The 26,070-nt window shown below is 47.1% G+C and overlaps 1 protein-coding gene across 1 annotated transcript in view; it reads left to right on the top strand.

Annotated features, from left to right (window-relative positions):
* LOC144827025 (E3 ubiquitin-protein ligase TRIM39-like) overlaps positions 1-26,070 on the top strand; it is a 129,600-nt gene that overhangs the window by 97,444 nt on the left and 6,086 nt on the right. Inside the window, exons 3-4 of the mRNA XM_078685491.1 lie at positions 17,539-17,769; positions 21,514-21,536. Of these exons, the coding sequence (XP_078541617.1) occupies positions 17,539-17,769; positions 21,514-21,536 (254 nt within the window). The remainder of the gene's footprint in view (positions 1-17,538; positions 17,770-21,513; positions 21,537-26,070) is intronic.

The raw sequence follows: 26,070 nt of genomic DNA, 5'->3' as shown, positions 1-26,070 counted from the left end.
AGTAGTAGCCTGAAGGGAGGAAATACCCTTAACTTTGCAAAACGGAGGCATAATACTGGCGGAAGTAGAGACCCATAGAGAAGCATTAAGAGATTAATTGGCAGGCATGATCTTGTTGCCGTGGGCTCTGCGGAGGGGAGTACCAGGAAAAGCCTAAGCCTGAAGCACAACGCCAGAGGAGGCGCAACCTGGGGCATTACCCCACAGAGACTATATTTTGGTTTTCCTCCTCCCCACCTCCCTTCCACAGACATTACAAGGACCTGCTCATGCATGCCGCAATATCTCCCTAAAAATCGGGGATCCTGCCTAACTGTAGGAACGAATAAGTTCATGGTTGGCAACTCAGAATCAGGCACCCAGTCGCAAGTGCATGGACTTGACTATTCTAGACCAGTAGCTATGACATAGCACTGAAGGATAGCGAGGGGGAGGTATTGACAAGAACACAGCCCAGTGGACCTCCAACAAAGCAAAGACTGGTCTGGTTCTGTGGACCCCCTCCTCCTCTCCCCCCCGTGTGCTCGCTCGTGAGTAAATGATCGAACCGCCAAGCCAACGCTTCCGATAGGCCGAGGTCTCCCTATCCCAAGACACATCAAACTTATCGATGCACACGAACACCCTAGCCCACGACAACCGCTAGCCGGCGACACCGTAGTGGTCCCGACAAAACAATGTGACGTCTGGATTCACTATGCCGCAACACAATGACGAAGCCAAAAGGCAATACTACTTCCATCCAAGTCAAAAAGATGGATAAATACGCGGTGCCGCAGCAGCTTACGGCCAACACAGGGGTGAATGAGGAAGCCACACCCACGGAAGAGCCTTCCTTAGGCTCAATAATGGCAGTGATCCAAGCTGTCGGAGCTAACTTGGAGACCAAAATTTATAAAGTCACGATTTAAATGAACCTTATGAGGGCGGATATGCGGAAAACGTCCGAAAGAGTCACTGCAACAGAAGAAAATTTAAATGAGCTGCAGGACGCAACACGCGAATTGGAGAAGAAGGTTCGAAAAATGATCCACCAGCATAAAGAAATGGCACTGCACCTGGATGATCAGGAAGGGCGAGCCCGTCACAACAACATACGGGTGGTGGGGGTACCTGAAGGAATGGAGGGGCCCAGCATAGACCTCTTCCTAGAAGACCTTATCCTCAATCACCTCAAACCAAAGAGACTCTCCCCACTGTTCTCTATTGAGAGGGCACACAGAGCCCCGATCCCGAAGCCAAAGCATGGTGCGCCACCTCGCACTATCATTGCTAGTATTTTGAACTTTCCCAATCGGGATGCAATCCTTCAAGAAGCTAGGGTGATGGTCGACCTCCCCTATGATAACGCAATGGTCAGATTCTTTCCAGACTTTACTCTGAAAGTGCAGCGAGATCACCACTCTTTTGAAGGCATCAAACTGGCACTTAGGACTAAGGACTTAAGTATATGATGTTCTTCCCAGCTATGGAGACAAATCCTGATTCTTTACGACACCAGAAGAAGCACGGCGTTAGCTTGAAGAGGATCCTGCTACGTCCCATCGCCGAAGAGAAGAGACAACCAGTAGAAACGCTGAATATCATACCAAAGACTCTGTCCGCCGGCACGGAGACAGACAGCGCTCCCTGTCGAGATCCAGAAGTTCCCAATCCGGCAGTCCTGGATGCAATACCACATGTTCTGGGAAATAAAGGACGAAATGGACTACAATGGTCTGTAGATATCTCATTTATTGTCTTGTAAATGAGGTGGGTAGAAAGATCCCGATTTGAAAACCTCAGCAGCTCACTATGAAAAAATTTGGGTTGCATTGATTCAGTGGCAAAGTGGATACGATATTGTAAAGAATAATATGGAACTGTGATGCGATTTGGGCACTGTTGCGGGCCCGGGAGAGAGAGACTATTAGGCGCTAACACCGCACGGCCCTACTTTTATGGTTTATTTTCTGTTGGGGATCATAGGCACCCTGCTATTTGGGTGGTGGTTAGTTCTGAACCTGCTAGGCAGGTATGCAGGGAGGGGGGATGTGTTCTGGGGGTATCTAAAATGCATGTCACCGGCAGTTATAATGATTCAGGACACACACTTAATGGGCTCCATGTGTAGGGCCCTTGACAAATGGGGGTTTCAATTAGCAACATATTCAGAGTTCACCACAGGATCCCGGGGGTAGGGATTATGATACGAAAATGATATCACCTTATCATCCATCGCACCTTTAAGGATGACCAAGGCCGCTTTGCAGCAATGTCGATCCAATGGGAGGGGTGCATGATCAACTTTGTATCTGTTTATATACCGCCTGCTCTGCAATCCCCTGCCCTTCAAGATCTGGATAGATTCCTCCTAAAGGTGCCCGATGGAGTTTTAGTACTAGGGGGTGACTTCAACATGACCGCAAATGACACATCAGACCATACACCTATCCGCCCACAACACTGTGTCAGTAGCCCCTGGCCCCGGCTTTCTAGACGCACATGGCCAACTAGATGTGTGGAGGTTCCAAAACACACGTGAGAAGCAATACACATTTCACTCAGGTGCTCATAATAGCCTCTCCCGTATAGACTACATACTCATGGCAGTAGACAGCTTAGGCAAGCAATGTACAGCCACACATTTACCCAGGGGAATCTCAGATCACTCCCCGGTCAAAGCCGAAATGAGGGCACACTGTGTTACTCAAAATCGTATAGACCCTATCTATCCGGGATTCTTCCTGAACTCTAAGATAAGGAAAGCTTTAATCACGGCAACTACACAATATTTCCAAGAAAACCAAGCATCAGTCTCCTCCCCATCAACGTTATGGGAGGCGTACAAGCCAGTGATACGAGGTCAAGCTATCTCACTTATTGAGGGACATAAAAAGGGGGAAAGACAGGCAATAGAGACCCTGGAGCAAGAGTTAGAACACTTGGAATCCCAGCAATCGGCAGAACCCAGGGATGGGAACATTCACGCACTAAAGACATTAATATCGGAAATATCTCTGGAATGACGCCAAGTCCTGCATGCAAGCTTCCCGTCACAGGATCTAAAAATCTGGAGACAAAGCAGGCTAGCTCCTCGCATGGTTAGACAAGAGAGAACGAACAGATAGGTGGCTAACACTGATAAAAACAGATGAGGGAGAAATTACATCTGACCCACAACTCATAGTTAATATTAATACCCTGGCACAACACTATAAGCAAGTTTACACCTCCATGAATACCACCACTGTACAGGATACACTTGCCTTCCTTAAGGATATTCGTATGCCATGGCTTACACCCCAAGAAACTGAAAGTTTAGAAGCAAACATTACAGTGGACGAACTCAAGATAGATATCACTAAAATGCAATCTGGCAAGGCCTCCAGTCCAAACGGCGGAGTTTTATAAATACACAGCAGACAAGATAGCCCCATACTTGCAACGCATGTATGAAACAAGTCAGGACATATGGACACTCCCTAGAGATCAACGGCTGGCAACTATTGAAGCCATACATAAGCCAGGTAAACCAGGTAAACCAGTGAAGGAATACACGTTATATCGCCCGATCTCATTAATTAATGTGGAAGGGAAAATACTGGCCAAAACGTTGGCGCTTCGACTTACGCCCTATCTCATCAAACTGGTCCACCCGGATCAGTCTGGCTTTATGCCCAGCAGAAACACTGCCCTGAACATTAGACGCCTACATGGTGTGCTGGGCATAAAACACTACTATACTGGATGATGCTGCAGTCCTCTCTCTGGACGCAAAGATGGCCTTCGATTCGGTGGAATGGGCCTTCTTATTCGTGGTCCTTCAACATTTGGGATTCGGACCGAAATTTTGTTTGTGGGTACATTTACTCAATACCAGCCCTATACGCACGTTGTTGCTAATGGCCACATATCGAAGGAAATCACCCTGGGCAGAGGGACGAGACAGGACTGCCCACTGTCGCCCTTGCTATTCGCATTGATCCTAGAACCATTGGCGACATGGATAAGGTGGCACCCCATGATTTGAGGTCTAAAATGGAGGGAGGAATGGGAAGATCGCATCTCCCTTTACGCCGACAATGTATTACTATATATCACCTCACCCACCTCACCCACACGATCCCTCCATGCGTTATTTATTATCTGCGCAGTGTTTAGTTCAGTATCGGGATATACCAATAACTGGGATAAGTCTACACTATATATCCTACATGGAACACCCCGTGGCATCCAAGGGACTGTAAGGTCAAGATAGTCACGAATAGCTTTAAATACCTGGGCATACATGTCACATCGGATCAAGACACATTTTTTGCTCTCAACCTGCAACCACATTTGCAAAAACTGAAACATGACATTAAACATTGGAAGGCACTACCACTCACCCTGCTAGGTAGGGCAGCCCTCTCTAAAATGATGGCCATGCCTAGATTTCTGTACGCCCTACACAATACTCTGTATCTAGTCCCTGACACATACTTTAAAGCAGTGAACTCGGAGGTCGCAGCCCTTTTGTGAGATAGCAAACCGGCTAGAGTGGCCTGCATAAACTGATGCGAAGTTGGTATGACGGCAGGTTAACCCTGCTGGATATAAAAGCATACTACTGGGCCTCACAACTCACGGTAATGAATCAATGGATGCATGTGCCGGACACAGACCCTACCTACCACCTAGACAGAATGACCCTGGGTAAAGGAGGGGTTAACAGAGCACTTTACAACAATCGAAGAGCCCGTGACTTTATGGGCCCAGCGATGCACACTATCGCATATGGCACACGGTTAATAGACACCTGGGATGGTCAGGCAGACTTACACAACACACACCCTTATGACACAAGCCCATTAGGAATATTGGGTCACAGCAAAGGGTTTCAAAAATGGGACCTGATTGGCATCTCCCGGCTGGGGGACCTCTGGCATAATGGAGAGGTAGTCAGTTTTGCCTATTTGCAAGAGCAGTACACAATGGCCCCGTGAGAACAGTTCAGGTATATGCAAATTAAACATGCAATAGAGGCAGTCCTTCCTCCTGCTGAGACACTCCCGGAGTCATCACCTTTAGAGGACCGATTTCTCACTGACTATCTATATAAACGAGAAACTTCACTAACATGTAAGAAAATCATCAATAACCGGGCAGATCCACTTGTCCGGCTCAGGGAGTCCTGGCAGTTAGAAGTGGGAAACATGGAGAACCTGACTGGCGAGAAGCCATAGCATCGCCTAAGGAGATGGCAATCTCCTTTAGATTACGACTGGTGCAGTTCAAAATATTGCATAGGACCTATTACACCAGGGCTGTTCTACACACGATGGGGAGGACGCCTGACCCGGGTTTCTAGCGACAGTTTTGAGACGTCGGTACTTTTTATCACACCTTATGGGGCTGCATGAAACTCGTGCCATACTGGGAGACAGTAGTAAGAACCATTACAAAGGTTGCTAGAGCCTAAATGCTGTCTTCTTAATATAAGGGGGCCAACAGATCTTACTCACGTCGAACGCCAATGGGCAACGACAGGCATGACAATAGCCAAACGAAACATAGCGCAAAAGTGGGGAGTAGAGAATGTACCGTTGTTAATGCAATGGTATAATGATATTGATATGGTCATGGTAGCGGAAAAGGCCACACTTTTTAATAGGAAATGCCCCAAATATGGGGAAGAGTGTGGGGTAAAATGAACGTATATAGAGGTAACATCTGCATGCCCCCAGAAGAAGAGAGTGGTTCAGACGAAGACGTGTAGTAGTGATGAAGGCATATGTGAACCAATATTTTGCTTTTTAAATTTTTTTTATTTTACATACCCATAGAACCAATTTACAATAATATTTAACATTTCATAAGTATAAATGCCGAATCTTCTAAAACAAGACAAAATGCATTATATAGTTCAATGAGAAAGGAAACATTAATATCCATTGGCAAGTGTGGCAGTTCATACAAACATAGAATCGATTAAAAGCATAATAAAGAAAATAAATTAAAAAAAGACAGTACATTACAGAGATAAGGTATATACACAGATTTGTATAATCATGGTTGCTACCGTAGATTCAAATACTTATACATCTCAGAGTTTGACTAGGGTAACAGTCCCATCTGGATGTCTACCCCACACACGCTCTCCTGCTGGTAACTGGGCGCTGAATGTTATTTCTCCACCTCGCTAAGGGTGCCCAGATTGCAGCCCCAGCTTCCTCGCCTCCTTACTCCAGGCTAAATAAAGTGAAGACTCCTGGTTATGAACCCCTAAGAGACAAGCTAACCACATTTGGAATGTGGGAGGCTCCACATCCTTCCACCTATCAGCTAAAATTATCCTGAGGACCGCTACGCACATAAATAAAAAAGATTCTTCCTCCATTTCTCTACCCAAAATATTGCAGTGGCCCAGTATCATCAGGGTAGGGGATAGGTTCATCTTTTGCCCTAGCAGCCCCTCCCAAAACCTTACTATCTCTTTTTTAATTAATAGTAACCTGTCACAATCATAGAACATATGGATCAGGGTAGCTGGTCCCTCCCCGCACCTTGGATACTTATCATCTTCTCTTTTACCACACTTAAAAAGTTTAGCTGAAGTAAAATAGACATTAAATAAGGTCTTATAATGTTGTGCCTTTAAGTTATTAGAGCGGAACGTTTTATCCGCTAGTTGCAGAGCCTTATACACATCAACATCTGGATCATCTAATTTTAATGCCCGCATGGATTCAGTTTTCTATAAATTATCCTGCATACTTTGTAAGAGGGTACTATAAATGTTCTTAATCCTTCTACCCCTCCCTGCAATTTGCTCTATTAGAGGAATTTTACCCCCGGGAGATACCGATGGCATACGACCCGCTAAACTTTTCCGGATTTGAGCATATGTAAGATACTGACCAGAGGGAATCCCATAGTTCTCTTGTAAGATACCAAATGGGAGTACCATATCTGCTTCAAATATATCTCCTACCGTTTTTAGGTCAAGTTGCTCCCAGAGCCTACCCATTGTGTCATAAAATACCAGCGGTACAGCATGTGACCGCCATAATGGTGTATAATATTTATTTTCGGAATTAACATGTGTTAGACCTGGCACCATTGGCGTGGGTCTCCCTTGTATTTTTGCTGTTGCCACATGTGTTTTTGCTGGTGTTAGATGCTTTGGGCACTGTACCACTGCTGTCCATTACACAGTGCAAGTGCTCCCTATTGTACATTGATGTATGGATTAGTGATTCCATGTTTGGCTATTTTGGTTTACTTGTCAGACCCTAGTCTAGTGCACTGAGTGTGCCAGGGCATGTAATCCAAATGCTGCTGGTGGGCCTGCAGCACTGGTTGTGCCACCCACAGAAGCTGCCTTGTAAGATGTGTCTACGGTCTGCCATTGCAGAGCCTGCGTGCAGTCTGGTACTGTCATGCTGACTGGGCAAGTGCACCCACTTCCCAGTCCCTAAACCTTCCCTTTTCTTCATATCAGTCACTCCTATGGTAGGCCCGAGGGCAGGGTGCATTGTAAGTATAAGGTAAGACAAGCCCTGATGTGTGTGGCATGTCCTAATAGTGAATTACAGCCATTTTCGTTTTTCACTATTGCAAGGCCACCTGTTCTCCATAGACCAGAATGGGCTGTTAGAGTTATTACATGTTATAATCCTAACAGGCTCAGATAACATGGTAGAAATTCGAGTTTAGTATGCCTGAACTCAGAATAATAAAATACATCTTTTAGTAAAGTTTATTTTAATCTGTATTTGCAAATACCACTTTTAAACCTGCCTCTGCTAGGTTGTGTATTCCTATGTCTAGTTTTTGTGAGTGACAGGGCTAGGGAATTCCAGGAGACAGGCCGAGTCACCCAGTGGTGAATAGAGAGATCTGCATCTAGGTGGGAGGGAGGAGTTGCACCTGAACCTTGAATAGGTAGGGCTGTGCCTGCCTTCCACAATGCTGGCTCCACCCCCTGGGGAGTGGCTGATGTCTCTGCCCTGCACACTGAAAGAAGAGAAGGAGTCCTGTAAACAGAGTGCTCCAAGACTGTACTTGCCTTCCACAATGCTGCTTCCCCTCCTGTGGGGCGTCTGGTGTGCATGTGCGGCACTGTGAAAGGAAAGGAGAAGTCTGGTTAACAGAGTGCTCCAGAACTGGTTTGAACTGGGCAAAGGCCCCTCTCCCCTCAGAGAACAAAGAATTTTGTGGTTCAGATATTGGGACCCTGCTCCCATGAAATTAGATCATTTTGGACTACAAGAGGAAACCTTTACTGAGGAGAGGAACCTGAAGAAACTGAGGAGAGACTATTCCCAAGCTGAAGTGCTGTTCTGGGAAGGAGGACTTTAACAACTAGACTACGTATGCCCGTGGATCAGACCCTTCCACCCCTTCTGGATTACCAAGCACCCTTAGATTGTTCCTTCTCTGTCAATTTTCAAAGTCCTCAAGCTTCCACTGGATGTCTTTGATTTGTGATCCGTGCACCTCAGTCAAAATTGCTGCACCTGCCACCTCTGCCTCTGCGGTAACAATTCTTGCCTCAAAATCTGTCATTCTTACTTCTATATCAACACATGATTTAGACAGTTTCCTGACAACACCTTCCATTTTCCGCATTGCCGACTGGGCTGTTCGACTATCCTGATGAGTTTCCTATCTGTGCAGCAATATTGCTTGATATATGGCTTCTAGCATGGGAGGGACTGAACTGACATCAGTAGACATTGTGCCGGTTGCAGATCCTGTAAGCTGATTTATGGACGTATAATCCCATTTAAGATTTTTTCCCTCCCGGCGTTGGGCAATTGTACGTTGACTCAACTTTTTGGCCATCAGGGGCTGTGACTTATCGCCTTCTTCAGGGTCTGATTCAAAATTGGTTCCTTCAGATGAAGAACTAAGGCCATCCTCTGACCATTCTTCCCCTTCTGAAACTGAAAAAAAGCAGTCGCTTGGCTCTCTATCTGGCTCCCCCTTGTTATTCTTGTCACTCTCTCCCAAACCAGCCACCACCAGGTTATGCCGGAGTTCAAGCCCAGAGATACCGCCATTGTGGGTCACATCCTCTACTTGTTCTCGTTCCTCTTTGCAAAGTTTTGACTCCTTCAGTTGGGAGCATAATGGGTTAAAATCAAAAACACCTTGGAGCTCTTGAAAACTCTAATGTTTTACCAGCTCCTCACTCTGCTCCAGTATCTCTCCTGATTTACCTTCCTTACTGCCGCCCCTACTGGCAAAGAGATGCCAGTTGCTGTTCCTTGCAATTGCCTACCTTCTTTCAACGTTTTGAGTGAGTCCAAACCTGCTGGCTGCATCGGAGGAGGCTCCCAATCTTGCTTGCTCGTCTCTCCACTGCTTACTCCTGACTGAGCTTCCCTGATCCGTTGGGGCAGCTCAGCCACCGAAGGGCCGGCAGGACTTGGTTTCCAGATTCCCTCGCCTCTTCCTTTCTTCTCCGCTGGAGGCTCGCTGCTAGAGACCTTCGGCTGCACTCGCCGCCCGCGCCCAGACGCCAGATCCACCTGACTCGGTGAGTCATACTCCACTGAGTTTCTACCGTGCATCTAGCAGTCCCCCCGCTTTGGAAGCTCCACTGCTCGCTGCTGCTTTTGGTCCCATCTCAAGGCTACACGCCGATTCACCGCCATCCAGACAAGATATGTGCCCCTTCGTTGCTTGTTTCAAAATTAACAGGCCGAGTATAATCCAATCGGTCCATGCGCTACAGCAACATTTATGGGCTTTCTTCATTGGAAAACCTTGAAGCTATTCTTTTCCCCAAGGTTTCCTCCTTCCGATTCAGCCAGCTAGTCACTAGTGCTGCTACCGGACTCCTAGACGGCCACCATCTTGCTTCTCCGTCAAGTCGTGAACCAATGTTTTTGCAATATACCAAATATATGTAAAGAAGTGAAATTAAGAATGTAAATTGTGCAAGCAGATCACTGTTGTTTTCAATAAATTTATAATAAAATGTACAAAAAAAAGAGAAAAAAAAGACTGTTGATTCATGACCTGTAACTGTTTTGACGGAGCTCTATCTGATGAAGACAGCTTCAGGCAGGCCAACTCCTGTTCCTGTATAACACGGTACCGCAACTTATCTAACGGGCTGGGTGCGTACTCTGCCAGACATGGCCTGCATCTAGATTTGACGCACATCAGAAGACTTGTAGGGTCTCTGCATCTCCTGCTAGGTACTCGGTAGGTGTGTACAGAGAGACAAGGGTCATCTTGCTCACAAGGAATCCGGGTGTCAATAATGCAACAAGGAACAACAGTTCTGTCATGTTCTCTAGGCTAGTCTTGCCATGTTTACATACATTGTTCTATCCACATGACAATAAAGGTTCTGGCTGGTGACCTTTTACCAGGCTCTTCTATTTTACATACTGCTTCTTGGTATTATCACAATACCCGTACCTGAAATACATAAACAAGCCCTCTGGCACTGCATAGTTATTCTGTACCAAGGTTCATTCGGAACAACAGGCCTGCTCTACATGATTGCAGTTGTTTTGAAAAACATTCACAATTATTTTCAAAGCACATTGATCCTAGAAAAAACTCTGGAGTGACCACTGCCGTATATAAAACCCTTATTCCCCCTAAAAATCAGAGGAGAATTATTTCCAAGCTGACATGGGGTCATGCATGCTGAATCTTCGAAACGCAGTGGTCTGACATCCCTCGTGGGGTGTCATCCTCGGAGCAGAGACGGGGTCCATTGTTCTTTACCATCAGGTATGGGGTTGGTACTTCCCTAGGGGATTCTTGGCTACACCCTAGCACACATATGTGCATATATACATGCTTCAACTACATATCAAGGTTAGGTACATTTAGGCAAAGTAGGTAGGCTGTGCATTGTAGGAGTACGCAAATGCTACTGTCTTACATGAGCTGCCCATGTTCATTCTTTTAGCGCTATTGTAGAACTCTATCTACTGTTTACCATATTGGTGCTTGCAATCACTTTTGCGTGCTTCTGTCTTCTGATTGTCACAGCAAATATATTTTACACAAGACTGATGCTTGACCAATAAATGCTTATTGAAAAGTCAAGTCAAGTCAAAAATTTATATAGCGCGCTACATACCCATAGGGTCTCAAGGCGCTTAAGGAAGGGGGGGAAATTACTTGTCGAATATCCAAGTTTTAAGTTGCTTTCTGAATGCTAGGTGGTTCTGAGTAAGGCGAAGGTGAGTGGGAAGAGAGTTCCAGGTTTTAGCTGCCAGGTAGGAGAAGGATCTACCTCCCATGGTGGCTTTGTTGATGCGAGGAACAGTGGCAAGGGCTTGGTTGGAGGATCGTAGCTGACGGGAGGGGGTGTAGAAGGACAGTCGTGTGTTGAGGCATTCGGGTCCAAGTTCGTAAAGTGCTTTGTGTGCGTGGGTTAAGAGGCGGAAAGTAATCCTCTTATTTATGGGGAGCCAGTGGAGGTTTTTCAGGTGACCAGAGATGTGTTCTTTACGCGGGATATCTAGTATGAGCCTGGCTGAAGCGTTTTGGATGCGTTGGAGTTTTTTCTGGAGTTTTGCGGTGGTACCGGCGTATAGGGTATTTCCGTAGTACAGGCGACTCGTGACCAGTGCGTGAGTGACCGTTTTTCTAGTTTCGGTGGGGATCCAGCGAAATGTTTTTTTGAGCATGCGAAGAATGTTGAAGCAAGATGATGAGACGGCGTTGACTTGTCTGGTCATTGAGAGTGAGGAGTCCAGGATGACGCCCAGGTTCCGTGCGTGGTCCGTCGGGATGGGTGCTTTTCCAGGGCCTCTGGCCACCAAGAGTCGTCCCAGGCGGAGGGGGAGGTACCTAAGATAAGGACTTCTGTTTTGTCTGAGTTAAGTTTCAGACAGCTGTGCTTCATCCACTCGGCTACTTCTTTCATTCCTTCGTGTAAGTTGTTTTTGGCGGTGTTGGGGTCCTTGGTGAGTGAGAGGATCAGTTGGGTGTCGTCAGCGTAGGAGATGATGTTGAGATTGTGTTGGCGAACGATGGCTGCAAGGGGGCTCATGTACACGTTGAAGAGGGTGGGGCTGAGTGACGATCCTTGCGGCACGCCGCAGATGACTTCAGAGGCCTCTGATTTGAATGGAGGGAGCCGGACTCTCTGAGTTCTTCCGGTGAGGAACGAGGTGATCCATTCCAGTGCTTTTCCTTGGATTCCGATGTTACTGAGGCGCTGTAATAGGGTGCTATGGCAGACTGTGTCGAAGGCTGCGGAGAGGTCAAGGAGGATGAGGGCGACTGTTTCTCCGTTGTCCAGTAGGGTTCGAATGTCGTCTGTTGCTGCGATGAGTGCGGTCTCAGTGCTGTGTTTGGCTCGGAATCCGGATTGTGAGGGGTCGAGGGATTTGTTGCTTTCGAGAAAGGCGGCAAGCTGGTTGTTGACAGCTTTCTCGATGACTTTGGCCGGGAAAGGAAGGAGCGAGATGGGACGGTAGTTTTTGAGTTCGGTGGGGTCAGCTGTGGGTTTTTTCAGAAGGGCGCTGAGTTCTGCGTGTTTCCAGCTTTCCGGGAAGGTGGCGGAGTAGAGGGAGCAGTTGATGACATCTCGGAGGTGTGGAGCTATGATGGAGTCTGCTTTGTTGAAGATGTGGTGAGGGCATGGGTCAGTTGGGGATCCTGAGTGGATGGAGTTCATCAGGCGGATGGTGTCCTCAGTGGAGATTGGGTTTCAGTCGTTAAGGATGTTCAAGGGGGGTGCAGGTCCTACAGTAGGTTGAGAGGGTTGGTCTCCAGGTCGGTTGTCGAAGCTGTTGTGGATGTCTGCAATTTTGTTGTGGAAGAAGGAAGCTAGGGAGTCGCAGAGGGCTTGAGAGGGGGTGATGTCGTTGGAGTTGGCTGATGGGTTGGTAAATTCTTTGACGATGTTGAATAACTCCTTGCTATTGTGGGCGTTGTTATCTAGTCGGTCTTTGAAAGCGGCTTTCTTGGCAGACCGGATTAGTTGGTGGTGAATGCGGGTGGCGTTTTTGAAGGCGTCCCTGGTGTTGGAGTTTGGGTCTTTTTTCCATGCTTTCTCGAGGGAGCGACAGAGTTTCTTGGATTTCTTAAGATCATCGTTGAACCAGGAGGCGTTTTTGCTGCCTAGTTTGATTTGATGTTTTTTCAACGGTGCTAGGATGTCGGCGCTGTTGGATAGCCATTGGGTGAAGTTAATGGCTGCTTGGTCGGGGTTTGAGGAGTGGACAGGAGGGATTTGAAGGAGCGATGAGGAGATCTGGTCGATGGTGAGTTTGTTCCAATTTCTACGCAGGGTGGGTTGAGGGTGGTTGTGGATTGTGGACTTATTGTAGAAAAAGTGAACGCAGCTGTGGTCCGTCCAATGAAGAGCTGTGGTGTGGCTGAATGAGACGTGTTTGCTGGAGGTGAAGATAGGGTCGAGTGTGTGACCTGCAATATGGGTGGGGGAAGTGACAAGTTGTTTGAGTCCGAGGTTTGCGAGGTTGTCCAGAAGGGTGGTGGCGTTGTTGTCATTGCTCTTTTCCAGGTGAAAATTGAGGTCTCCCAATAGGATGTAATCCTCGGAGGGGAGGGCGTGTGGGGTGATAAAGTCAGCGATGTCGTCATTGAATTGTGCACGGGGTCCCGGGGGCCGGTAGAGGAGGGTGCCTTTGAGTGTGGTTTTGGGGTCGGTGTGGATCTGGAAGTGAAGGTGCTCGGCGCTGGCAAGGTTGTCGTCTGAGCTGGTTGAGATGCGAATGGAATTCTTATGGACGATGGCGATGCCTCCTCCTGTATGCTTGACGCGGTCCTTATGGATGATCTTGTATCCTTCTGGGATGGCAATGGTGATGTCTGGGGCTGATGAGGCGTTCATCCATGTTTCTGTTAGGAAGGCGACGTCCGGTGAGATGGTGTCTAGTAGATTCCAGAGGTCGATGGCGTGTTTGTGGATCGAGCGGGTGTTGAGCAGGATGCATTTCAGGTGGTTGGTGTCAGGTCTCTGTGTCGCGTTGGTGGATGAGGAGTTGGTTTTGGTGCCGTCGAACTTGCAGGAGATGCATGAGAAGGGTCCATGGGTGTGCCCAGGAGCGGCTTGGGCGCAGTTGGGGGAGCGGCCGGAGTTAAGGGCTAGGAGGGAGGTGGCATCGTAAGTAATGCGGGAGGGGTGTGTGGTACGGGGGCCAGGGGGTCTGGCGGTGGGCGCGGTCAAGGCGCGGACGGGCGTAGACGGGCTTACCTTTGGCGCACCTTCGGCGCGCATTGGGCGCGACCGCTGCGCGTGAACGCTGCGCGTAAATGCATCTATCATATATGGATAGTGGGAAGGGGGAGGGGCGAGGGCGGCTCAGCTGGGAGGCGGGGCGGGCTCAAGAGGACGCACGCTGCTCACAACAACAACATAAACAAAATGGCAGCGGAGGGGAGGGCAGAGCAGAGCGCCGGGGGTTATCGCGCTTGGAAAGTAAAGGTATTTGTGGCAAGGTCAGCGGGAGCAAAGCGAAGCAGCGACCAGGGCAGTGCAATGCAAATAATCTTCAGGCGGAATTAATGTAAAAGCAGCACAAGTGAAAACGCTGCACAACGATACCGTTACAATTAATCTTCAGGCGGAATTAATTTAAAAGCAACACAAGTGAAAACGCAGCACAACGATACCAGGTCTCGGCAGTGAGACTGGGGAGCGATCACTCAGCACAGCAGCGATGAGGGGATCACAGCGCTTCCAGATACGGAGCGCTGTATATAGTCAGTGGGAGGGCGGCTCAGCTGGGAGGCGGGGCGGGCTCAAGAGGACGCACGCTGCTCACAACAACAACATAAACAAAATGGCTGCAGAGGGAAGGGCAGAGCAGAGCGCCGGGGGTTATCGCGCTTGGAAAGTAAAGGTATTTGTGGCAAGGTCAGCGGGAGCAAAGCGAAGCAGCGACCAGGGCAGTGCAATGCAAATAATCTTCAGGCGGAATTAATGTAAAAGCAGCACAAGTGAAAACGCTGCACAACGATACCGTTACAATTAATCTTCAGGCGGAATTCATTTAAAAGCAACACAAGTGAAAACGCAGCACAACGATACCAGGTCTCGGCAGTGAGACTGGGGAGCGACCACTCAGCACAGCAGCGATGAGGGGATCACAGCGCTTCCAGATACGGAGCGCTGTATATAGTCAGTGGGAGGGCGGCTCAGCTGGGAGGCGGGGCGGGCTCAAGAGGACGCACGCTGCTCACAACAACAACATAAACAAAATGGCAGCGGAGGGGAGGGCAGAGCAGAGCGCCGGGGGTTATCGCGCTTGGAAAGTAAAGGTATTTGTGGCAAGGTCAGCGGGAGAAAAGCGAAGCAGCGACCAGGGCAGTGCAATGCAAATGATCTTCAGGCGGAATTAATGTAAAAGCAGCACAAGTGAAAACGCTGCACAACGATACCGTTACAATTAATCTTCAGGCGGAATTAATTTAAAAGCAACACAAGTGAAAACGCAGCACAACAATACCAGGTCTCGGCAGTGAGACTGGGGAGCGACCACTCAGCACAGCAGCGATCAATCGTCAGTCTGTGTATTTTCGGAGAATAAGTAAGCACTAGTATTGAGCAAAAAGTACTGTACTGTTTTCCACGATCCCTGAGTAGTCAGGGTTGTCATGTTCAGTTGTTGCCAGAAACTACCTACACCATTGCAGGTTACAGGGGAATTGTAGTGACAAATTACGGAGGCACTCCACATTTATATGATGGGTTTGAATCTCAAATAGTCTTGTATTCGGGTGTCTCCATTATGTGTGGAAGAGTTTCATTGTAAGACGTTTGATAAACCTTTGCAGGTCCGCTCACAGTTTTTAAGTAGGTGAGAAATGTAGAAGATCGGGTCTTCAAGTCCGGCCTAATACTGATATTACAAATCAATTATCTTTAGTCTAATCTCTTCTATTATCCTCCTTAACCTTGTCATTATCATCAGATTCAAGCGATCCATAACCAGATTTCGTATTTGATTAATCTCCTTTCTTGAATATCTTCCTTGGGACGGAGGGGGCGGCTCTCTATCTTGGGGGAAACTTCTGGTAAAATATGTGCAGATGTATTTAAGGATATAAAGTAATAAAAGGACGAGGCCGTCCACCTGCCTGGAGATACTTTAGGCAGGAGGACCCCAGAACTATTTCCAGGACCTCCCTCCCTCCCCAAAATATGCTTTTCAACCAAGACTAGATGCTCCATCCATCAATGGTAAAACTGTCATTCATTTTGTGGATTCGTATGCACTATCACAGATATGATCTATCAGTTCCAGTATACACGGTGTGAGGGAGGTTTGGGTGGGCAGTGTGCAGATCAGTAGGGGGCTTTGTGGATGAACAGTACGTTGCTCAGTCCTGGTCTGTGTGGGTGAGCAGTGCACACCTCAGTGGGCAGATTGACTGAGGAACTGAGGGCTTGAGCAGAGCTCAGTGGGGCGAGCTGTGGGTTTATAGAACAGAGCTAAGCGGGGGTTGTGTGTGGGCAATGAAGAACTCTATGCAGTGGGTGCCTTGTGGGCAATGCACAGCCTATAGAGGGTCTGTATGAGGGGGTTGTGTGCTGCTCTTTGGGAATGTAGGTGTGCAGTGCCCAACTCTGTGGAGGGCTATGTGGGACGGTAGTACACAGCTCAGGGAAGGGCTGTGTGGGCAGGCGGTGCACAGCTCAGGGGAGGGCTGTGTGCGCAGGCGGTGCACAGCTCAGGGGAGGGCTGTTTGGGCAGGCGGTGTACAGCTCAGGGGAGGGCTGTGTGGGCAGGCGGTGCACAGCTCAGGGGAGGGCTGTGTGAGCAGGCGGTGCACAGCTCATTCGGGATCTTGTTGGGTGGGCAGTGCGCAGCTCGCTGTGGGGTTTGTGTGTGGCATTTGGTGGGCGAGCAGTGTCCCACTCAGTGGGTGAGGTGGTTGGACAGTGCCCAGCTCAGTGGGGGCTGTCTAGGTGACAATGTGCAGCTTAGTCAGGGGCTATATGGGTGGTTAGTTCTCTGTGAATGGATAGAGCACAGCTCAGTTCGGGTACAGCTCAGTAAGGGGGGCTGTGTGCAGCACACAGCTCTGGGGTTTAATGTGAGTGTGCAGTGCACAGCGCATGGGGCGCTATGGGAGCAGTGTACAGCTTTGTGAATGGCTGTGTGCAGTGCACAACTCCTTTGAGGTCTCTAAACATTTGGACGGTGGGCAGTGTACACTTCAGTGGGGGGTCTGTGATCTTGGGTATTATACAGCTCAGTAGGGGGCTCTGGGGGTCTGTGCTGGTGGACCATTCACAGCTAAGTGGGGGAGGGGGCTGTGTTGGACTGCTCGGGGGAGGTGGGTGGAGAGTGGACAGCCAGTGAGGGGTTGTGTTGGTGGAAACGGAAAACTAAGACAATAGAAGGGAAGGCAGCGAGAGTGCGCAGCTGCAAAAAAACCTTTTTCTTACTTAGCTTTAGCTTAGCACCGCCTGTGCCCGCCAAATGTGGCACCAGCCCTAGTTTTGTTGGTTTCTGTCAGAATTCCTTGTGTCTCCTCACCCCCAGCCTGTACACTGCATATGGCGGGGCTCATTGAAATCATCCCAGAATCTAACCATCATTTCTCTGATCCTTACAGAACAAGGTGAGAGCGGAGAAGCAGAAAATTGCATCTGAGATTGAAGAGCTGCACCAGCTCCTGAGAGAGAAAGAGCAGACGCTGTACCAGAGACTGGAGGAGATGGAGAAGACAATCACCATGGAAGAAAATGCAAATATCTCCAAACTGTCCAATCAAATCACTTCTCTTGAAGCCCTCATTGCAGATCTGGAAAAGAAATGCAAGGAGCCAGCGTTAGAGCTCCTGAAGGTGAGACACCGCTTGGTAAATACAAGACAATACACAAGAGCTACATTCATATGGTGTGTGAGGCATTGAATGTTAGTGGAGCACATGTATGATCAACAGAGAGGGTTTATTTACACTGAGCTCCTGTATTCTGACAACACAACAAAATATACAAACAAGGTCAACTAAAGCAAATCCTCTGCACTGACAGCCCAACGCAATGCACGGACTGATTCAATGCAGAGGAACCTACTTCTATAATGGACGCCCAACACAGTATAAAGAACATCTGTACTACGTCAAACAATCCCATTCAGAATATCACACTGCGTTGTGTCGCATGACCGCATTCATAATGTGGGTATGGACTATTGCTAAAAATCTCCTACAGAGGTCAACAATGAGTATCCTTAAAACAGTGCAAAATATAAATACATTTTAATGTTATTATTAAACTAAAATATCAGGAGAACACATTTGATAAATGACTAATAATGCTATTATCGATGGAGTTTAAATAAATAGAGTGAGCACTGGTTTCGCTCATTGACTGGTTGAGACTCTACGTATAATTCCTACAGTGTGCAGTTGTGGTCAGTCCCGCAGGCACCGTCCCACCTCCCCTTAGTTACATTTACCGACAAACTTGTGTGCGCGGGTGAAGAAAGAAGGTTCTGGTAGAACGGTCTCATTGTGAGATATGGCTGCATACTTTGGTACAGCCGTACCAACTACTGGTTTCATGTTTTTTTAATCCGGATTCAGCGCTGTTTATCCAAAATGGTCATCAAGCTCCGGTGCTCGAGGTCTTAAATGTATTTATTTATATTATTTATAGCGCTCACTGTGACCAGACTGGTAGCCTGGACTGTAGCAGCAATTGATTACACGGGGGAAAAAGAACCAAGACAGGTGCTGTGTTACAGACAGCCATCATTTAGGACACCGCCAGGTCTTCAGGGCTTTCCTGAATTTCCACAAATCTGCCGAGGCCTCAATTCAGACGGTTTCCTATTCCAAGTCTAGGCAGCCTTCACTGGGAAGGCACTACCCCCTTGTCGAACCAAGAGAACTCGTGTTCCTTAATATGATTAGCGGTTGCAGACCGTAGCGCCCTCCCCAGAGGATATCTTTTCAGTCTACGCTGCAGCGGTGTAGTCCCTTATTCTGAAGGGCCTGAAACACAATACACATCGCCTCGAAGAAAACCCTCTGCTCCACAGGGAGCCAATAAAGCCCCTCAGAGCCCTGGAAGCCGAGGATCTCTGTGGCCTGTTTAATACCAGGTTTGCTGCAGCCACCTGAAATCTATACAGTCTCTTGATCGAGTAGCCAGGGGCTCCTAATAGATCATTACAGCCGTCTAATCTACTGAGTGACACCTCACAAAATTATTGCTTTAGCCAGATCAGGTAGGACAGGGAACAGTTGTGTTCGTACTTGAAGCCGTTCAAAACAAACACCAGGCACTTTGTTCACATACTATTCCAAGGAAAGACGATCAACAAAAGTGACTCCAAGATTGTGCACTGCTTCTGAGAGGCGGAACTGAGTTATAGGCAGTGGCCAGAAATTCATCGCTAATGGCATCGAAATCTTGTTCGCCGGGCAGCATAAAGATTCTGTCTTATTCCTGTTTAGTTTAAGGGAGTTTGCACTCATCCTGTGTACAACATTCACTAAACAGGTCTGGAAAGATTTTACAGCATGTGGCTGATTATTATTAAAAGACAGAATCAGCTGCTTATCTGCATAATTAACCACAGAAATGTGGTGCGTCTTTATCAGGGAAATTAGAAGCTGCATATAAACGTTAAACAGCACCGGGCTCAGTGCTGAACCTTGGCCCCCCCCTGTTTAATGTGTCTAAAAACTGATTGATAAGGGGGTTGCGCCACCACCTGACAGCGATTTTGCAAATAGGATTTTACGGACTTCCGTACAGTCCCACCAACACCCAAGTCCGCCAGCCTTGTCAGCAGGGTGTGGTGGTGGACCGTATCAAAAGTGGTCGACAAATCCAGCAGGACAAGGACTGACCACTCTCTGCTCTCAAACAGATCTCATACAGTGCAGTCTCTGTACCATGGCCCGGTTTAAAGCCAAACTGTTCCTCCTCAGGCAAGAAGTAAGACTCTAAGAAGGAAGGAAAGATCTTACTAACATGATACTCCAGAATTTTCACCCGGAAAGGAAGGAGAGAAATTAGCCTATAATTACTCAAAACCGCTAGGTTTGGTGATGGCTTCTTCGGAAGAGGCAGGACCACAGTCGTCTTCAAGCTGAGTGGTACTCGTCTTTTAGTGATTGATTACAGAGTAATGTTAGTGGTGCCACCAACTCATCCATCCATTTTTTCCACAGTTTAGACAGAAGAGTCTAATGGGGAACATTGTGAACAAAGCGATTGTTAACAGATTTCCTTTGCAATTGGCTCAAAGAATTCAATCCTCCAATGGGGGCTCTCACCACTCCCAAGCCTCGACATTTCTGAAGCATCTCCATTAGACAAAGAAGCAAGAGTCATGGTGGTGCTATCACTAGAAGGTGCAGCTTCCACCTCAGAAGAATTACCAATGTCCTCTAAGATCTTGCTGACTTTCTTTTCAAAGAAGACACAAGATCATCACACGGCTGCTGCGTGGGAGTAATATCATGTTTGAAGCACTGCGGATAAGATGAACCCCGGAAGATCTCAAAGCTATTAGTGGCGGCTAAAATAGAATCCATATAAAAGCTGCTTCTGCTGTGCGTATCTCTTCTTTATACTTATTTAATGTTGTTTGTAAGACTGACGCCATTGCCTTTCAAAATTGACTGCACTCTAGTTTTGTTGCTTTTAATGACTCATTATACTATGGGACATACAGATTGATACAGGGTTTTTACTTAATAAAGGACACTATTTTCCCCAAGGTCGCTGTAATCGCTTCATTAAACTTTCTGCAATTAGTTTCAATTGAATCGTTGGGATCAAGACTGTTAGAAAAGTCAAAGACATGCCCCCCAGAGTACTTTGCAAGATTATGCCAAGCCCTCCCCCTAAAGATTTCCTAACTTAATCTACGTCCGTCCATTCATTTCATAATTTGTCTTCAAAACTGAAACAATTCAGAGCAAAGTCCAATTTTTTACATAGAACATAATTTAATTATTGAGGCTGTTCCAGTTCAAGTGTCACCAATTCTCCCAGAGTATTAAGAGCCTCCTGTTGTGAACGAAAATACCCTGGTATAGGAGACAGAAGTGCATTTTCCTGAGCACGGGTTATACCCAGTTTTAGTTTTGCAGCTTGTATGGATAGACGTTTTCTAACAGGAACAAAGACTTAAAGGTCTTATCCTGTGCTTTATCCTTGTTTATTTACAGGTGTACATTTTATTCCTTATAAGAGCGTTAGAAGTATTTTGTCGTGGTATACTTTGATTATGGATACTAGTTGTTTCTCTGGTATATCACCAAATATTTCTAGCGATGCAGGAGTTTTAACAGGATATGTCGTCTGATCTCAGGGACGAGAGGCTATAATGCATGACACATTCAGAATATATCAGACTGAACTGTCTTCTGCCCTCAATCAAAATTTAAAAGTTCTGCTGCCTTGAGGGCCCATTTGGGATATCCCAAGCTGTGCTGTGTCATGTGACCCTATTCAGAATATCACAAACTGTCTGTGTTGAGGTGTGTCTAAAACCTAAACGTCTGCGAGAATTTAATTTTGATTGTGGAAACTGATGTCCCTCTGTCTGTTCTTCTGTTTTGCAGGATGTCAGAAGCACCCTGGACAGGTAAGGTTGGTTTATTGTCCTCCTCTCTGTGTGTAAGGAGCAGGTCTGGCTGCAGGGTGGAAATGTCAGTATTGAGCTCACAGAAATCTACTCTGCTGCCAGAGCAATGCAACCTCAGACAACTATTATTCATAGATCACCTCACAACTACTCTCCTCCCTTACAAACTGTGTTGAGCCCCCCAGGCTTGATCTCAAAAAACATCCACAGTCTTTAAAAACTCCCTTTCATTCTAAGAAACTTTAATTGGGTTGTCAATCAATCACTAACAGACTGGTACCTCGCAGTATGACGAAGGCTGAGTCCTGCCTCTGCCGAAGAAGCTCTCACCAAACCCAGCTCCTCAAACTCCCAGTCTTATAAAAATGCCCCCTGACTCCAGGGAACTCCAAACCTCCTTCAGCACTTTCTTGTGCCCCTTCCAAACCTCAAATGTCCCTCGAGTGCTTTGAAATATCATTGGACATGTCTAAACCCCACATCCTCACCTACCCCTGCCTCATCCTGTAGTAAGGCGCCTGTGTAGAGCCCTAGAGCTCTACAACCCTAGTTTAATGCCCTGGTTTAATGAACATATATAACGTATGACTGGTGTCTATCTGACTGCGAGTGGCTCCAGTACTCAGAGTTAAATTACCAATAGATATGAGAGGGCACAATTGGCAAAGTTTTTCAGTGTAATTAGCAGCTAAATGACAGCACTAGTTCTGAGATAATTACAGGTATAGTAGAGAGATGCATACTACAGTGTTTCAAACTGAGGCAAAGTGATGTGGTTTCTGAGTTACAATATTATAGTACATTTGTTATTCAGGCTTAATATTCCACATTCAGAGGTTTATGCATAATGGTACAATCCACAGACATGCTCTATGTTCAGAAGGCTGTGCCAAACACCTTTCATCCACTTGTGATTAACACTAGCGCTTCCACAAGGGAAAGGTTTTAGAGCAGTTATTAAAATTTAAAGCGAACCACCACTCTTGATATTTTCACCTAACATGTAACGCACGGCACATCAATCCATCGGTTTTAGCCCCGGCGAGGGCATCAAAAGAAAAACTTTATAAAAACGAGAAGTGGTTGGGGAGCAGCAGTTGTTTAAAAAAAGAGACAACACAAAATAGGCATGGATTATGACCGTATCATTCAGTGTCATAAAGAGGCACATGAAGAAATTGCACAGGGAGATTTTGCCCTCGGCTAGTAAAAGTCACAGTTGAATTAAGATGCCCTGCGTGCACTAGAACACGAAGCACAGAAAGGGGCTTGTACCTGTGTCTGAGTCACAATGTCATGTATTGTCCAAAATCCAGGTATAAACAAATCCATTGGGCATTCTATTAAAAAGTGCACTTTATGATTTCTCTCCTGCTCCACTTGTTAGATTAGGTTCCTTTAATCTGGATATTAATTAATCTCAATACTTTTATAATTTGTGCCTCATTTAATTTTTACTCATTCTTTAGTAATATCGCTCCAGTCTTCAAACCAATCCTCGAACCTTTGAAAGTGTTCCAGTCAACAAAGACGCGGAGAGAGAAATAGAGAAAAGGTGAAAGAAGAAACTTAGAAAACTTAGAAAAATTGCGCCACTATTGTCCTATTCCACCTTGAGACGGGCGGTCTCCGCAATGATATTAGTAAGATTGGACTACGGCAATTCGCTTTATTTAGGATTGCCCCAAAAACTCTTGGACAAACTTCAGGGGGTGATGAATGATGCCGCTAGGCTTATTCATAAGAAACCCAGGAGCACGCATGTGTCCCCACTTATGCGCGAACTGCACTGGCTCCCAGTAAGGCAGAGGGTGCTCTTCAAAGGGTTATGTATTGCACATAAATCGCTCTATGGCAAGGCACCAAGATACATTAAGACCCGCCTGATTCCATACAAACCGGGTAGGGTGCTAAGATCTGCTGAAGCAACCCTTCTTACCCAACCACGCTTCAGATTGGCGACAGTGGGTGGTCGTGCCATCTCTAATACCCTCCCAGCAGTCTGGAATAATCTATCGGCGGATCTGCGTAAGGAACCTAATCTGTTGTCCTTCCGGAAGAAGTTGAAAACTGTTCTTTTCCAGAAGGCCTGGGGTGGGCTATAACTCCTGGGAAGGGCCCTTTCAGGATTTCTGCTGTGCTTACCGGACAAGCGCTTAGAGACCCCTGGGTTATAACGCGCTATATAAATCGAATAAAATAAATAAAATAAAAAAATAAAGAGACAAAGGCGATTGACCAGGAAGGGAGTGAGAAGGGAGGAGAAATGCAGAGGGAGGTGGAGAAGAGGAGAGTGAAAGAGACACGGGCAGGAGTTGGAGACAAGAGCCCCTGCTTGCTCGTGGCAGCATTTCACTTTTGGAGCTGCCCTGGAGTGAATATCCAGTGCACGTGGTTTGGGATCATCTGAAAGCAGTTTGGGACATAACAGAGGGGCTAATCCTCTGATCGTTTACAGAACGACCCCGGGGAGCAGCTCACAACAACAAGTAAAAGAAGAAAAGTCGAGGACCCATCTTAGGGAGGTGTTTGAAGCAGCCAGCAAGACGTAGTCAACCCAAAGGCTGTAGACTGAAAAGAGATATCCACAAACAGATTTTGCAGCAGGGTCCGAGGTGCAGGACCTCAGAGACTCCAAGGTGCAGGACCTCAGAGACTCCACGGTGCAGGACCTCAGAGACTCTAAGGTGCAGGACCTCAGAGACTCCAAGGTGCAGGACTTCAGAGACTCCAAGGTGCAGAACCTCAGAGACTCCAAGGTGCAGAACCTCAGAGACTCCAAGGTGCAGGACCTCAGAGACTTATAGGGTGCAGGACCTCTGAGACTCCAAGGAGCAGGACCTCTGAGACTCCAAGGAGCAGGACCTCTGAGACTCCAAGGAGCAGGACCTCTGAGACTTCAAGGTGCAGCACCTGTGAGACTCTAAGGTGCAGGACCTCAAGGACTCTAAGGTGCAGGACCTCAAGAACTCTAAGGTGCAGGACCTCAGAGACTCCAAGGTGCAGGACCTCTGAGACTCTAAGGTGCAGGACCTCAGAGAATCCAAGGTGCAGGACCTCTGAGACTCCAAGGTGCAGGACCTCTGAGACTCCAAGGTGCAGGACCTCAGAGACTCCAAGGTGCAGGACCTCAGAGACTCCAAGGGGCAGGAGCTCAGAGACTCCAAGGTGCAGGACCTCAGAGACTCCAAGGTGCAGGACCTCAGAGACTCCAAGGGGCAGGAGCTCAGAGACTCCAAGGGGCAGGAGCTCAGAGAATACAAGGTGCAGGACCCGAGAGACTCTAAGGTGCAGGACCTCAAGGACTCCAAGGTGCAGGACCTCAAGGACTCCAAGGTGCAGGACCTCAAGGACTCCAAGGTGCAGAACCTCAGAGACTCCAAGGTGCAGGACCTCAAGGACTCCAAGGTGCGGGACCTCAGACACAGCAATACATTTTGTATGCTCCTTAAACTAGGACATAAAACTAGGGTTGTAGCTCCTTACTAAAGGACGAGACAGATGTCGGAGAGGATGTGGGTTTTAGATATTTCCAATCATGTTTCAAAGCACTAAAGGGACATTTGAGGATTGGCGGTGGTGCCGTAAAGTACTGATACGTGCCCTGCTCACATCCACACAGCCCCCACTGATACGGGCACTGGTCACATCCACACAGCCCCCACTGATATGTGCACTGCCCACCCACATCATTCTTGCATGCTTTACAGACATGATTCAGACCGGAGACTCCTGAGTTTTAAAGCCAAAATGGCTTTTTATCTGTTGTCTCCTGCCTAAAATGATCATTTTAAATGTTAATCAAATAAGAAATTAAACTCCTCAGATTTTTGTCCACTATCTTACTCTTCCCTGCTTTCAAATACTGACATATATGCACATATAAGTTATAACCACCTGTCAAACAATATACTAGAGAGTACACTGCATAGAGCACACAGTTCTAAAGCAGCCGCTGTCCTAGGGGGAAGACTACACTAGACAGCAAAATATACTACAGAGCAAACTATTGAGGGTACACAGCTCTACAACACCCATTGTCTTAGACGGCAGACTACTCTAGACAGTTGTACTACAGAGCACACCACAGACACTGTGCTAGAGTACCCCCACTGTCCTAGACAAAACACTGTGCTTGAGAGACCACTGTCCTACACACTGTGATAGATACTCACAGTACGAAACTGCACACTGCTCTAGGCCACTCTTTGCACAAGATGATACTCAGTAATACACGGTACAAGGTAGTATACAGTTTAATGTACACTGCACTAGACAGCACACTCTATCACATGGTGCACAGCTCTAGACAGCACTGTACTTGATGTTAAGCTTCACAATATGAAATGAAATGAAATTGTAATTTTTAAAGCTCAAGAGTGTCTAGTTGCTGAGACTCTCAGTAAGTGAAAGGACAAGTGAGTTAACCAGATGTCAAGTACGGACTTTAAAGAAAAAAGATATGGATGCTGTACTAATTATTAAACATTGTTGAATTTAACAGAGAGAGACCCCCTGACACCAGGGGAATAGG

Source organism: Lissotriton helveticus, chromosome 4_1 (assembly GCF_964261635.1).
Source record: "Lissotriton helveticus chromosome 4_1, aLisHel1.1, whole genome shotgun sequence".
Classification (NCBI taxonomy): Eukaryota; Metazoa; Chordata; class Amphibia; order Caudata; family Salamandridae; genus Lissotriton; species Lissotriton helveticus.
The sequence above is the reverse complement of the archived record's forward strand: the minus strand, read 5'-3'. Positions and strand labels throughout refer to the sequence as shown.